Genomic DNA, 14,883 nt, shown 5'->3' on the forward strand with positions numbered 1-14,883 from the left:
GTATATGAAACAACTTCCATCCCTTAGTGGTTTTGTGTATTTTGACTCTGTGTTTTAAGTGGTTTTGTAATTTTACACAGTAAATTTAATTTATCTAAACGAAAGAAATGATGTTAAAGGAGCTAGGTTATTGCCGGCGTATTTTGAAAAAAAAAAACGCCAATTTTTTCAAAGTTTGTCGTTCGTTATCCGCCTTAATCTTCTTCTGTCGAAACGATTCTTATTATAGGTAATGAACGTTTATTCGTTTGTCTCACGATAGAATCGCTTTGAGATGTTGATCGCTTTTTCGACTGCAATACTGCTAGTCTTCATCAGGCGATGAGGTCGATTGTTTACGCGTCGCTATTTATGCACGTTGGTTCGCTGTGATTGGTGCATTAGCGAACCAACGTGCATAAATAGCGACGCGTAAACAATCGACCTCATCGCCTGATGAAGACTAGCAGTATTGCAGTCGAAACGTCGCGATCAACATCTCAAAGCGATTCTATCGTGAGACAAACGAATAAACGTTCATTACCTATCTTACACCACGATGAACAATATTCACATCTTTAATGACAACGTTCCTTATTTATTTTTGGTATATTATTACTTCTTTTTGTGTGTTCTTTTAACTTTGAAGGGTCTTATTTTGAGGTTTCCGTCAATTTGAAAAAAGTTTGTCTTCATAAGAAAATCTCTAATTTTTGAAAGGAAATTTTGATCAGCACTCACAGAAAAGGCATGGAGACTGTTGAGTCCTCGTCGGTTGAATGCTATATTTTTAGCCAGAGGTAATGCAGTAATTTTGTGATTAAAATTGTAAGTGTGGACAATCAGTATTTGCTGGTGTGGCTGCATTTCGGTAAACCTTTCGGAATAAGAAAAATTACTTCGCTTACATTTTCAAAATTCAAAAAAATTATATGTAATCTATACACTAGGAGATTTCTACATCTACAAGTTGATAACATCGTTTAAGACATCACATCAACTATAAAAAATAGATACAAAATAAAAAACAAAATTTACATGCATAAATAAGATATAAAAATACTTAGTTACAATTTACTTGTTTACATGCTTCCTTAAATTTAATTTAAAATTCGATAATGACTTGCAATTCACTAAGTCAGGGGGCAGTAAGTTCCACTCTGTTATTGATCTAGGAAAAAAAGAAAACTTAAAAACGTCCTTAGATACTTTTGGCATCATATACTTAAAAGCATGGCTATTGCGTGTTCTTTTTTCACTGTTTGGTATTATTTTCACTGTTTGGTATGATCACTGTTCCGTAGTTTCCGTTAGATTGATTTTTTTACCAAAATTTAAGCTTTGTAATGTCCTTCACAACAAAATTTTGAGACATTGTAGCCTTGTGACTATAAAAGTTTTGTTCACGCTGCGAGTAGGATTCGAACCTGCGCGGGGAGACCCCATTGGATTTCGAGTCCAACGCCTTAACCACTCGGCCATCGCAGCTGCTATTTGATTTAGAAAGAAAGAGCGCAACATAGCCACAGTGAGAAAGGACCTGTTTACATGATTCCGGAATGACTTCCATTTCGGAACGAGATCGTTCCATCCCCATATATTTTTCTGTATCTGTTTACATGATACCGAGACGAAAGTCAAGTCATTCTGGAATGAGTTCATTCCAGTTTTCATTCCGAAATGAAACATTCGTTCTGAAATGACATTTTATTCTGGCACCATGTAAACACAAAACGAATTTCGTTCCGAGATGAAACCGCATCTCATGAAACCGCATGTCGGAGGCCACAGTTTGAAAGTTAGAGCGAAAAAACGTGATAGCATTTCCTGTTAAGCCCAAAAAAGCAGCCCTATGGTCAAATTGCTCGTTAAAATTGCAGATGTGGCCATTAATGGGCACAATTCAGACATGTTTGCGCAAAACCTGCGCGATCTTTGTTTTGATCTCGCGCGAAAGCCACGCAGGTCAAATCGCCTTTTCAGCTCATGTTGAGCCGATCGATTCCGGAACAAGTTTCGATCTGGAATGAAAGTCATTCTGGAATCCTGAAAACAGGCCCTAACACTTTCATGATACTGAAAACAATGTATGTCATATAGAGGTGTTGTATATTTTATATGAGAATGGTGAAAGTAGTTAGCGAGCGCTAAGTGATTATATTTCATGCATGCTTATTCAACGTCCCACGTTTACGCGCCACCCTCACGGGACGCAGTTAAATTCGCATTCTGGAAAATGTGAGTGGGCCGATGCTTTCTTATCAAAGAGCTTGGGAAGTGTCTATCTGCATATTAAATTACTATTTTTATAGGTCATACCTGTTTTTCAATCTTTAATATGCAGATTTGCCAGTCTTTATCAATTGACATGGCCGTGATAGCTTACGATAAGCAAAAAGTACTGCAATGAATTCTTTACAAAGCTAACAAACGGCGCAACAATTACAGCAAATCTTAAAAAAATACACTCTCCGTAATGACATAAGTGTCTTACCCAAATTACCATCATGATATTCTCGGATAAGATGGCTTTGCTCTTGGCCAAAAAGAAGTGGCAATAGTTTAATTTCACCCTTTAACAAAATGCAGCTTTTAATACACAAACCTTTGAGATCACTGTACTTTTGCAGCAACCAATTTTTATTAAAATTAAAATTGAAAGAAAGAGTTATTTTTCAAATGACTGTAACAAAACATGAACACACGAAATGTGCACGAGCTGAGCCGGCTTAAATTCGTACGTTCCCGTGTTGGCTCGTACAAAAAAACGTCAAAAGTAGGCGCTGCGAGCAGGATTCGAACCTGCGCGGGGAAACCCCATTGGATTTCAAGTCCAACGCCTTAACCACTCGGCCATCGCAAATGATGTTGTACGACTTACTGTTCCTATTAAACTTTTGTTGATATCAGCAAGAATTCTAAAACAGTAGCGACTTTTTATTTTTTTAAAGCTAACTATTAGCTTTTATTATTAATTGAACGATATCAAATATTGTTTTGCAATTCTCATGTACCCTGGTTGCTTTAAACTACAATGTCACATGACTCCGAGCTTGAAATACTGATTATGTTATACCGAGTTAACTCTGTATTAGCTGTAATAATCTACGATAAATTAATCTATCATAGGTAAGTCTTTGCAATGTGTTTGCTGCTCTGTCGCCAATTCAAATCCGAGTGACAGAGATCCCGCACTTGATTTTCAGTTAGTTCGCTGTCGGAAAAATACGTTCCTTCATGAACGATAACAAACCGCGTGATTTAATTATATGGTAGCAATTTGCCCAAAATTTAGCTATGTCAATAGTCTAACTACTGGGAAAAGGAAATGATAACAAGAGAACAGGTAACCCACTGCTGTATCTCTTTATAACACCAACATGGCGACTAAACACGTAGACAAGATGTAAAGTAATTTCTGCCTTCAGTGTTACTACAACTGTCCCTTTGTTGCTGTAGAATGCTGTATTTTATACAATTTCTTTGTACATGTGTGGCTAAAAATAAGTTTTTTTTGTTAGATGTTATAACTTAGATGATGCACACGATAAAGGGTATTTTAAACCGTTTAAATACAAATTATTCGCTACTAAAAATGCAGCGTCGATGTAATGCTAAAAATACTTCGAAAATAGTGACGCTGCAAGCAGGATTCGAACCTGCGCGGGGAAACCCCATTGGATTTCAAGTCCAACGCCTTAACCACTCGGCCATCGCAGCTACTGCTTGTGAGTGCTTCGAAAAACCAGTTAAAATCTAAGCAACGTTTCTACCTTGGCAACATTATACTAAATAGTTTATCAAGAAAGGAAGAGATGAATAGAAATCGAATTATGAATATTAATACGGTATTCTGTCGATGGATCTTTACTTCTGCCGTTTTTTTGAGAAAACAGTGTACATGATTCTCAAAAATATCTTACCTTGTATTGATAACATGAAAAGGCTCGTTTAATGGCAGGTTACGCGACGGCCTAAACTGCAATTAGGTCTATAGCCTTCGCTTTTGAGACTGTTGCGTCAGTCTACGAAATATGTAAATACATACATTTCCTATACAGCGACGAAATGGTCAGTTAGAAGTGTTAAACTCGGAAAAAATTCGCAGAATCACTGAGAACAATCTTAGCTTGAAAAGGAAATTGAAGAATTACATCAACAGTAAAGAAATAATCGTCATCAGTTTAGAAGTGTTAAATACATTTTGCTGTTAAGGACTGAAATGGCAGTTTGGCCTGAACTGAAATGGTATTTTATCAAGAGGACAAGCTTGTTCTTGGCAAATCTTATGGTTGAGACACCCGATTGTTTTTATTCCATCAAATTATATCTCCAGCACTCCTGAGTACTGTACTCTCCAAACTGTCATTTTAAAGCGCTTGCGTAATACGCCATGCATTAGAAAACCCGCAGGTGAAGTGTCTTCTCTTAGAAGGTTCTCGAACGTCAAGGACAGGAGCCAAAACATACTTCTTATGTTCTTCAAGTGTTTGCATTGAGCTCTTGCTAGTGTCACCTGTAACAGGTCGCCCAGTTGCAGCTCCAGCAGAAAGCACAAGACGAGAATGTTTTTGTATTTGCGGTTGATTCACTTTGCGTGCATCTATTAACCGCAAAAATTAGTCACTATAAATATATAGAGGATATTACATGGTTGCGCGGAGATATGAAATTTATCTTCGAGTGTTCAAATCGATATCTCACGAGTGAGCGCAGCGAAGGAGTGGGATATTGATTTGAACACGAGATATAAACCTACTAATTACGATGTTTTTGACGATTTTCCAAAGATTTCCGACCATTTTCCGAAGATTTCCGAAGATTTTCAAAATGAAGGTCGTACGAATGTTTCCGAACATTTTCCGAACTTTTCCGAAAATGTTCGAAGATATCCAAAGACTGCCGAAGATTGCCGAGGAAGATCCGATGATGTTTCGACTTAATATCGATTTTCTTTGGCTCATTCAGCATTGAAACAGAGCAAACTTGTCAGAAAATGTTCCGAAATCGATATCTTCACATGTGAAAATAACATGTTATTTTCATGGGTGAATTTTTCCGTGCGAAAGATTTCCTGGTATTTCACTTATGTTTATATAATAATATGAGATACGTTTCTCAAGCGTGTTACATTCTAACCAAAACTGAGAGCGCATTTACACTTTAACCTCAGACAAAAGTGTTGGGAAACTTTGCACTTTAGTTCTTCCATTCTCCCCCATTCAATGTTGAGCTAATAGCGACCTTACACACACAAGACTATATAGTGAGGAACCCACATTGATAGGGGGAGCGGGAGGATCCTAAAACAATGCAGAAATGGCGAGATACTAAGTTCAGTTTAAGTCTTTCTGTGATAGGGCTTGTTTTTACAACCCTTACAGCCACTTTTGACTGAAGTTGTAGGTTGATTTTGTATGGTATTTCCAGGAAAAAATTCTACCTGAATGATGCTCAGAGTGTCTGTTTAGACACTCTTAGCATAGACACTATTACCATAGACACTATATAAGCATAACTGATAAAATTGACACACCATGCATGAAATAATTTTATTCTCTAACACTAAAAAAATCCAGTATAGTCTGCAATATGGCTAGTGAAATTGCTCTCCAGTTTTATTTAAGTCGCCTAAAGTCGCAGGGATGTTTTTCTGCCAATTTTGGGTAAGGCCTTAGTCGCCATTTATCACCTAAAGCCGCCTAAAGTTGCGGCGACTTTGGTCCCAGAGAAGGCCTTTTCTCATATCATAAATAAAATGCTTTTCAAACGATGTGCATACGCTTATTTCAATCTTAGAGGTTTCATACCTTAGTTTCTCTTAAGACGGAATCCACTAGGAAGTCGAGTAATATTGATTAAAGTTGGACAAAAATCAAGTACCAGAATAATTTAAATCCTATTGCGTTATTTCCTACCCTTAATAAAAGGTAAAGATGTAAGTAATTTTCCGTGATAACACCAAAAACAATTTCTTATCAGAGTCTGAGAAAATGAATTTCACAAGGTATAGGCAAAATCTCACGTGTAGCCATTTTGGAAATTCGTCTTAAGCGATTCAGTGGAATTCAGCGGAACTTCGAAATTTGTTTTCGATGTTTGGTGTTGTTAGATACGATTTCTTTTGATAAGATATTTGAAGCAGTAACAAAAAAGTTTGAAATAAGGTGGAAATAATTCTGGTACAACAATTTCTTATCAGAGTCTGAGAAAATGATATTCAAAGTTCACAAGCTATGGTCAAAAGCTCACATCTTTTAAGCGATTCATGGGAATTTAGTGGAACTTCGAAATTAGTTTTCGATGTTTGGTGTTGTTAGAAAAGATTTCTTTCGATAAGACATTTGAAGCAGTAACACAAAAGCTTGCAATCAGGTGTAAATAGTTTTGGTACATAATTTTTTCCAATAACTACTCGAAGTCCCGCGGCCGGCGGATTTCCTCTTAAACTGCGTCCGAAATAGATCATAGTAGAAGGAAGGATTTTGGTTCAGAGTGATATATATTAGTGATGGGTATCGGTTCGTGGCTGTTGCTCTTTCAAGTGACGGTGAAGAGTATTAAATGAACCAATAAGAAGCAAAGTAATTATAATTTTTTTTGCACTCAATTAAATTTGAAACATCCTATGTCATTCATTTAATTTCTCTCACAAACACGAATTAGAATAAGAAAAGTAAAACACGCACTATACCTTGCAGAAACCGAAAAGAAACACTTGCAAGAATCATACACATATATAGGTTTACTTAGAAAGTAGCATAGATATCTAGTGGTAATTTAATTGAGCTCTAAAAAACTATAAGTAGCGATTTAGATAGTAATGACTTCAAAACAATCTATTTATACGTATAGGCTGGCGCAATTAAAAATGCAAAAATTCGTACAATAGTTTGTAAGATAAATAAAGCCAATGTTCGCCGTGTGAAAGGTGCCTCTACACCTAATTAAAGAAACGTTGACCCTGTGAAAAGCAATAAACCATGAAAGATATGACCCAATGGTATTCTGGGTATACAGCCTTGGTAAGCTTTGTAATATACCTTTTATTGCTCATCAAGATTTTTTTTCTTTCTTTGGGAGACTAAAGAACACGATTTATGCAACCTGTCTTATTATCATGTTCATTCTGTCAAAGACGACAATTTTTTGCAATTTGCCTTTAAACATTTGGGTCCCATCGTTCATGGTTTGGACTTCTTATGGGTCAAATAAACCAAATGTATTTACGCGTATTTATGACTAGCTTTTTTTTTCAAACAGTTTCGATTCTCCATAATATAGGTGGTTGAAAGACAGTTTAAAGTTTTTCAAGTTAAGATAAAATTTAATTTAGACGATGCCAGGCAAAAGCCGAGAAAGATTTTTTTGTACTAAAAAAGTATTGTGGACTTTTTAAATGTTTTGAAAACATTCAAACAATTCAAAAGGTAACGCTGCGAGCAGGATTCGAACCTGCGCGGGGAAACCCCATTGGATTTCGAGTCCAACGCCTTAACCACTCGGCCATCGCAGCTGCTATTTGAATTTGGTTGAAAAAACCGTTAAAAATCTAAGCAACGTTTTCTACCTTAGTTATATTCATATTAAATAGTTCATCAAGAATGGACAAGGCGCCAAGAAAAGCGACACAATTAATATTAATATACTGTGCGAAGCGGTATGAACGAACATTTATCCGGTCACTTTATTCGTTTTTTTAATGTGTGTTTAATTGTTGTGGCTATTTTTAAAGAAAGCATATTGCAAATAATACCAATATAATTGCTAACAACTAACGAAAACTATGGCGCAGTGGCTCGTCAATAATAGGCCATTTCCGAGTTACCCTTTGCCTCTGTTTCAAAACGAGTCTACGTGCGAAACCATTTATATGAAAATGAGTTTCACCTACAGGTCCATTTTCATGCAAATCAAAATCATTTTCATTTGAATGGTTTCGCACGTAGACTCGTTTTGAAACAGAGGCAAAGGGTAACTCGGAAATGGCCTATTAGGCCGTGCGTTTTTCCAATTTATTGCAGAATTCCTCGAGTGATTAGACATTTAGTTTTCATCGCTATATTTTAAAACACATTAAAGATTCTTTACGAATGAACCATATTATCATCTGATTACCATGAGGTGAGGAGTTAACAAAGCCTACTTAGCAACCGTTACTATGTCGTTAAGTATCTTATGGAAAACATCAAATTAAAAGAGCGCGCACCTGATGTTTAACTAAAAGTGGACAGAAAATTTAAAAAAATGATCAACTGAGTAAAACGAAACTTTAAAAACGTACCCCAGACTTAATGAGACAGGTACCTTATCACATGAAATTTTCGCGACATGTTAATTTCGCGATTTTAAGGTGCACATATTCCGCGATTTTGCGAAAATTTTGTATTTTGAATCACCTTAATTTTGCGTTTTTGAGTAAGAGACAATTTAAACTTCCTTGGCGATATTATTTAACACGCCCTTGAACTAAATAAAACGACTTCATCAAGGGAATAATAACGTCAAAATTAACAAAAACGCAGGGGTGAGACTGAATCTCGGCAATGGCAACAACAGAGCAGTTCTCACAATGTCTACAAGTAGGTCATGCTTGTTCGTGAGTTATTGTTCTTGAGTCATTGGACGACCACATCCTTTTACATTTAAAATTCCTTCCTCCAGTGGTACTAAATTTATACTTTTTTGAAAATTGACATAATGTGAGTCACTTAATTTCGCGTCACTTATTGTTCGCGTCGTTTTAATTTCGCGATTTTTTTGGAATCACGAAATTCGCGAAATTTACGTGTCGCGAAAATTTCATGTGATAAGGTAGTTCATTTTTATTTATCAATTAGAAGCAAGTCAAAGTAGAAAAGCTGTTGAAAGTCGGCTTTATTTTCCTATCGTCCAAATTATTACAAATTTACCCTTTATTAACGATATAAACGTCTAACATAAATCATAACATTCGCTGTTGAAGAGATGACATCACCACGCTCGAACCAGTCGACGTAATTCGTTAGTTAAAATAATATGGCGGACGATCACTACGAGAAAAGGCAGTTGATTTAACGTGTACTTAGTTTATATTTGGCTTAACATACACATATCGTTACGAATTTTGCCAAAAAAATTTATGAAAGAGAATTTGGATCGAGCTTGCCAAATTTACAAGAAACTAAACTACTTTGACTTGCTCTGAATTGGTCATGTTACAGTGAAATACTTGATAGCATAGCAACGCAGTAGTTAAGCAATTTGCATAAAAGCAATAAATTTTATGGCCGAAAACGTCTAGTACCTTCATGTCTATAATATAATCGGTTTTTACATGATTTTAGGTTTGTAAATGGTGCATGAGTGTTGATCGATCGTCGATCGATCGTTAATCGATCGAAAAACCTAACCGTTTGTATCTGAATGTTCTGTACTTTGCAGAGATGACTTCAAGTGCATAGCAACCTTTAATTTCTCATGAGTAAACAATGAAACGATTATGCAGAAAGTGTCTGAATCTATACCTTTCTTATAACACGTTTCTAACATCAGCTGCGATGGCCGAGTGGTTAAGGCGTTGGACTTGAAATCCAATGGGGTCTCCCCGCGCAGGTTCGAATCCTGCTCGCAGCGCGAGCTTCTTTTTTTGCAAGGAAATTTTTCTTAATATCCAAATAATAGTTATGCAGAGTTGATTTAAACTAGAGAAACCTGTTAGGGCTGCCAGATATCGATGTGAATTTTCTCTAAAACACTTGAAGATATAAAGGATTTAGGTTGAGTTCCACTCCAAGTTGCTCCGCCCCAGGGTCCAAATTAATCCTTTAATTCCCTTTTCTATACCATTTTTGACAAAAAAAAGATTACCTCTTTGTTCCATGCAAATAGAAAATGGTACTCCTTTCTCATACCTACAATAAAAATACTGAATCACTTTTTTCAAAACTTTTTGCTTGTTTAACTCCTAAAACAAACAAAGTCTTTTTACCTACCAACCCTTTTCTATACTTGAACTTGTGAAATCTCTACCATTTTATATACCTGCAGCCTAAAAGGGTACCCTTTTCAGGGTCTCTTTGTGTAATCCATTATACATTTCGTTGGCTTTCATATTTCCTCAGGGGAGTTAAGTGATATATTGTCATCCCCCTGACAGAAAACGCGTTTTATTGTCTAGATTGGATTAAGCAGTTCCTTTGATGCACCATAATCTTGAGTGATCAGGGATCGTTGATCCTGACCCGGAACATCCCAAAGGAACGCACCCTTAGTCCACAGTTGTTGAGTCCTCCAGCCTGTTACAGCAGCATTTTACATATAAATCCATTTTGGGCCCGCGTACTTTAGGACGTAGGAGCATTTATCCTGGTCGGTCTTCGACAACAGCTGCAGCTTGTAGCACCAAAGTTATTTTAAAGTATTCGTAAATTGAGCGATTTACGATTAAGCATCGCAGAAACCAAAGCCCAAGTCATCACTCTGGCCAATCACAAAGGACACAGACAAAGCGCGGAAAGCGCAGGATTAGATATAAATTGTCTTCTGATTGGTTGAAAGAGTGCGCGAGTTTTTCTTTTAAATCAATCACTAAGCGTAGCTATGCAAAACCAAAACAAAGAAAGACTAGGACTAACTTATGTTGGAAAAAAACAGTAGTTTCCAATCGCGAATAACTTTCGACACTCAAGTGAAAATCGCTTTATGTTCAGACTGAAACCTGAAATAAAACAGTATTCAGATCAGTTGAATGTCGTATAACCAAATGTCAAGCGGTCTCGATGGCCAATCAAAGAGCGTATATAAAGCAATACTCCAGTGAGAATGTGAAGCAGTAACACCTTTACTGGCACCAAGCGCGAAAAAAAAAAACGCGCGTGACCAAGTAGAGATTGGTTTTGGTTTTGCATTTGATTGGTTGGGAAGGTGGCGCAAGGTTTCGTTAATTACCATGAAATCTCTATCAAGCCCTCTGGGCGTTTATTTTTGTTTAAAAATTAACCCCCTCCCCTTGCTAAGAGGGTAAGTCATTCACGAACAAGAAAACAAGGAAAATTTACTACTGACAGTGGAACCCCGCTTTACGGACACCCACTTAACTTTTTTAGAGCTAAAGTCGACTTTTGTCGACATTTGGAGGAGCAGTCAATGAACCACTTGTGACGCCATCAATTTGAAAGTCAGCAGATTCTGGTGATAATTTATAAGCAACTCATAGAGCTAGGCTTGGCCTTTTTACAGTACTATTCATTTTACTTGTCAGTTGCATCCTGACAGAGCTAATCGAAAAAAACACAATCCGTTTTTGGTGCAAAACAGGCAAAAACAGGCAAAAACACCTGTAATTGATCGAGGTCCTCTTTTTAGGGTTTACCAATGATTTCATTAAAACGTTTATGGCCTAAAGGAAGGATGTGAAGAGTAGAAAGGAGAGGGAATAACAAAGCCAGGGAAAACGAAAGGAAAAAAAAATTGGGAACGATTTCGCAAAAAAAAAAAAAAATATATTCCAAATTTTGCCTTATGCGCATGCAACAAAGTACAATTTTTACATTTTTTCATGGAATCTTCATCAAAATCTTGATGCATTGTGGAAAAGTAAAGTTAAGGGAAATTCAGGATCGTATCACTAAAAATTCAGTTAAACGGTAAAATAAACGCGTTTTTTTTTTTAGAAAATTAGCACTGAAAGGGTTAATACGGACACCCCGGTAAAACGGACAGTTTTGTTGGTCCCTACGAAAACCTCATACGTTTTCTCTTAAATTAACCCGCTTAACCCTAGTTATTTTTCATCATTGTTACTATTTTGAGAAAATTTGTTACTAGACAGAACTAAAATATTAAAAAGTCGTATTAGTTCTTTCTTCTGTACTTTAACTGATACATGATTTGAAATAAGCCCCCACTCTCTAACAAGCCTACCTCCGTTTTAAACTCCCCCCCCCCCGCCTCTTCCCTCCCCGAAAAAGGTCTTAAAATAACTCCTCAGGCTTATTGGCGTGAGAGATTTTACGGTAATCACATGGCGTAGTGGAGCAAAACCAATTAAAACAACTTAGGAGTGAGTGCTTTTCGAAGCTTTTCCACACTTAATTAATTAAAACCGCCTTAATGGCGCGGTAAAAAAATACCAGGAGAGTAGACAGTAACAGTTACTCAAAGGGTAAATCAATCGCATTCAATACAAATCAATCAATCACTTCGGAGGTAATTAATCTTTCCTATTTTTATTACTAAATCGTCCGTGTTTTGTACAACAGTATCCAGTGTAGCAGCTGTTACCCCCCAAAATGTTCCTTTTTTTCTTAAACCAAAGGTCATACGTCAGATCCTGAATGAAAAGGGGAAATGAAACATTCGAGGTTATGACAACTTTTCCGAAAGGAGTTGACGACTTCCCATTTCTACTTCAAGATGTTCCAGTTATTACTATATCCTCAGATGATCCAAATTGGAAACCTAGAATTTTAAAGATATTCTCAAAGGAAGTTGGACGTGTGTCAAGCCGAACATTGCAACGGCTTACCCGATGGTGTAAAGCGCCATCTGCGTAAATACATTCAATACTGAACCGGTTTTTAATGCGTGCAACCATTCTTGTCCGTAACTACTCACAAGAGAAGAGTAGCTTTGTGGATAAATAAACATCAGAAAAGTAAACATTAGATTTAAATCTACGTTTTCTGCTGGAAACTGAGCGGAACCGCAAACCACTAACAGTCACGTGAGAAGAGCTAGGCTTCACGCTTGAAGTACAGTTCATTTTGTCTGTCTACATTTTACATTATGACCGGCACGCATGAACACTGTAGATATGTTTTGCATTTTATATATCGTTGAACACAAATTCTGCGCAAAATGTAATTCTATATGGCGGCGCCGACATAGCTGCTGCTGAAAGGTTTATAAAAAGTACTTCTAACTGCTGACGAAAGAGGCTAACCTCAAAAGTCCGGTTTAGGATTAGCGGATTAGATTTAAACGGGTATTTTATTACCACAAAAAAAAAATACATACAGCAAAGCCGAGTGCTCTTGGGAGGGATTTGACGTAGATCACCGGGCCACCACCTACCCGGAAAACATTATAGGTGTTTCCAGTAAGGGCGTCTTGGCCGCACCCCTGAAACTCCAAAAAAAAAGCTGAAACTGGCCGTGCCCTTAAATTATGGCACTGGCAAACCCTGGGGACGGTAAAACTGAATGCTGAAACGAAATACTTAGCCAAAACATTTTAAACGCTTGAAATACCTGGCGTTAAAGTTAAAGTTGACTGATTAAAAGTGTTTTTGTTTCTTTGCTGTCTTTTGTTTTCTTTACATTTTTTAACCGTGACTAGACTTTTCTGCGTATCAAAGGCGATAAAAATGTAATCGATTTCAATTTCGGCCACAGTGCAGTTTAAAACTTTTTAGTATCTTTTTGTCATGGGTCAAGTTTGGTAGATATCATATTGCGTATTCTTCTATATCGATCACCAGTGATAAGATGACAATTAACTACGTAAATAAAATAATGTTTTAACAAAGTGATTTTTATTAAGTCGGCAATACCGTTCTCGAAATAGTCCACACATATTTTTCGAATATTCTTCAGTGTTAATGTTTCTAAATGTTAGTAAGAGTTTATAAACACCGACTCTTGTTAATCTGTTTCAATCTATTGTTTCCCCTGTCTTATACGCGACTGGTAAAGCGGCAGAGAATATTTCATTAATATAGAGCAGGGTCCTTGCCCCGATATAACAACTTGCTAGTTATCATTGATTATAGCGTACAACAAATACTGTTCTGTATATATTCCTGTACAGATAGGAAACACTGATTTATACGTATATGATCACAACATTGGACGTCCCGTCCTGTACGGTCAAAACTCGCGAACTTTTTTCAGAGTTGAAACTTTTAGTTCCACATTGTCATCTCGTATTCAATGTCAGTCAATTAAACCTTTGTTGCATCAACCGATTTCCCCTTGCGAAATGTGTTCCTAAGCTCTTTTTTGATGTCACGTTTAAACAAGGCATAAGCGATCGGGTTAGCTGCAGAGTTTGTCACAACAAGAAAAAACACTGCTCTGATCAGGTCGTCCGTAGCTTCACACAACTTGGTAAAGTAACACAGAGAGCTATACACTTCAAGTGCATAACAGGCGATGAAAATGGCCACTACTGTTCCGATAACACGCGCTGATGAGACGGTTCTTTGACCTTTGTGATTTGGCTCATTATAACGTAATTGAGAATCCAACTTCGCGAAATGTCGACAGTGTTTCCTTGCAGTTCTTATGATTTTGACCGTGACAAGCAGCAGTAGAACACATGGAATAAATTCAAACATGGAGGTCCAGACGATAACGGTGATATTGAAGTTTATATGACACCCATGGAGACTTGTGCAAAATGAAGGGACAAAAAATGTTAACAACGGCACAGACCACGAGATCGCTATCAAGCAATTAGCCCGCCTTCTTGTCATCAAGGTTCTGTAGCTGAGTGGCTTTACAATAGCTAAATATCGGTCGATAGTCATTGCACAAAGGCTGGTAGTCGAGGAATAAATCATCAACACTGCAATGTCATCTGCGACGCTACGATTGCAACTTGATTGGAAGAAATTGCATGTGAAATGGGTGGGAAAGAAACAAGCTCCAACACCGAAATCGGCCAGTGCGAGTGATAACACGAAACGGTTTGGAACTGTTTTGAGTCTGCGCCTTGTGCATATAAGGTAGATCACGAAGCCATTTCCCAAGATGGCAAAGATTGGAGGAATCCATCCAAGAATCCAGTACCAATTCATCCTTAACTATAAGGAATTTAACTATTTGTTCAACTACACTATTCCTATCTAGCTGGACAGGCTTTATCCCAGCTCAGAAGCGTATTTGTAAACAATATAGGTGACGCTTACGTGGGAGTTGA

At 37.1% G+C, this 14,883-nt stretch overlaps 1 protein-coding gene and 4 non-coding genes across 5 annotated transcripts; 1 reads left to right on the forward strand and 4 right to left on the reverse strand.

Moving 5' to 3' along the window:
• Positions 1-1,385: 1,385 nt before the first annotated feature.
• On the reverse strand, positions 1,386-1,467 carry Trnas-cga (transfer RNA serine (anticodon CGA)). Its single transcript has one exon. It is a non-coding gene; the product is annotated as a tRNA-Ser (tRNA).
• A 2,150-nt stretch (positions 1,468-3,617) lies between these two features.
• Positions 3,618-3,699, reverse strand: Trnas-uga (transfer RNA serine (anticodon UGA)). The gene has a single exon. It is a non-coding gene; the product is annotated as a tRNA-Ser (tRNA).
• Positions 3,700-7,413: 3,714 nt separating this feature from the next.
• Trnas-cga (transfer RNA serine (anticodon CGA)) lies at positions 7,414-7,495 on the reverse strand. Its single transcript has one exon. It is a non-coding gene; the product is annotated as a tRNA-Ser (tRNA).
• A 2,017-nt stretch (positions 7,496-9,512) lies between these two features.
• On the forward strand, positions 9,513-9,594 carry Trnas-uga (transfer RNA serine (anticodon UGA)). Its single transcript has one exon. It is a non-coding gene; the product is annotated as a tRNA-Ser (tRNA).
• A 3,931-nt stretch (positions 9,595-13,525) lies between these two features.
• On the reverse strand, positions 13,526-14,790 carry LOC144641937 (octopamine receptor beta-2R-like). The gene has a single exon (XM_078500951.1). The coding sequence runs from the start codon at positions 14,759-14,761 to the stop codon at positions 13,904-13,906; it is 858 nt and encodes a 285-aa protein (XP_078357077.1). The 5' UTR covers positions 14,762-14,790; the 3' UTR covers positions 13,526-13,903.
• Positions 14,791-14,883: the final 93 nt, after the last annotated feature.

Source organism: Oculina patagonica, chromosome 2 (genome assembly GCF_052425735.1).
Source record: "Oculina patagonica isolate OP01 chromosome 2, crgOcupat, whole genome shotgun sequence".
NCBI classification, from domain to species: domain Eukaryota; kingdom Metazoa; phylum Cnidaria; class Anthozoa; order Scleractinia; family Oculinidae; genus Oculina; species Oculina patagonica.

Bases quoted from the DNA above. Each gene is read 5' to 3' on its own strand.
- LOC144641937 (XM_078500951.1), bottom strand. From the start codon at position 14,761: ATGAATTGGTACTGGATTCTTGGATGGATTCCTCCAATCTTTGCCATC.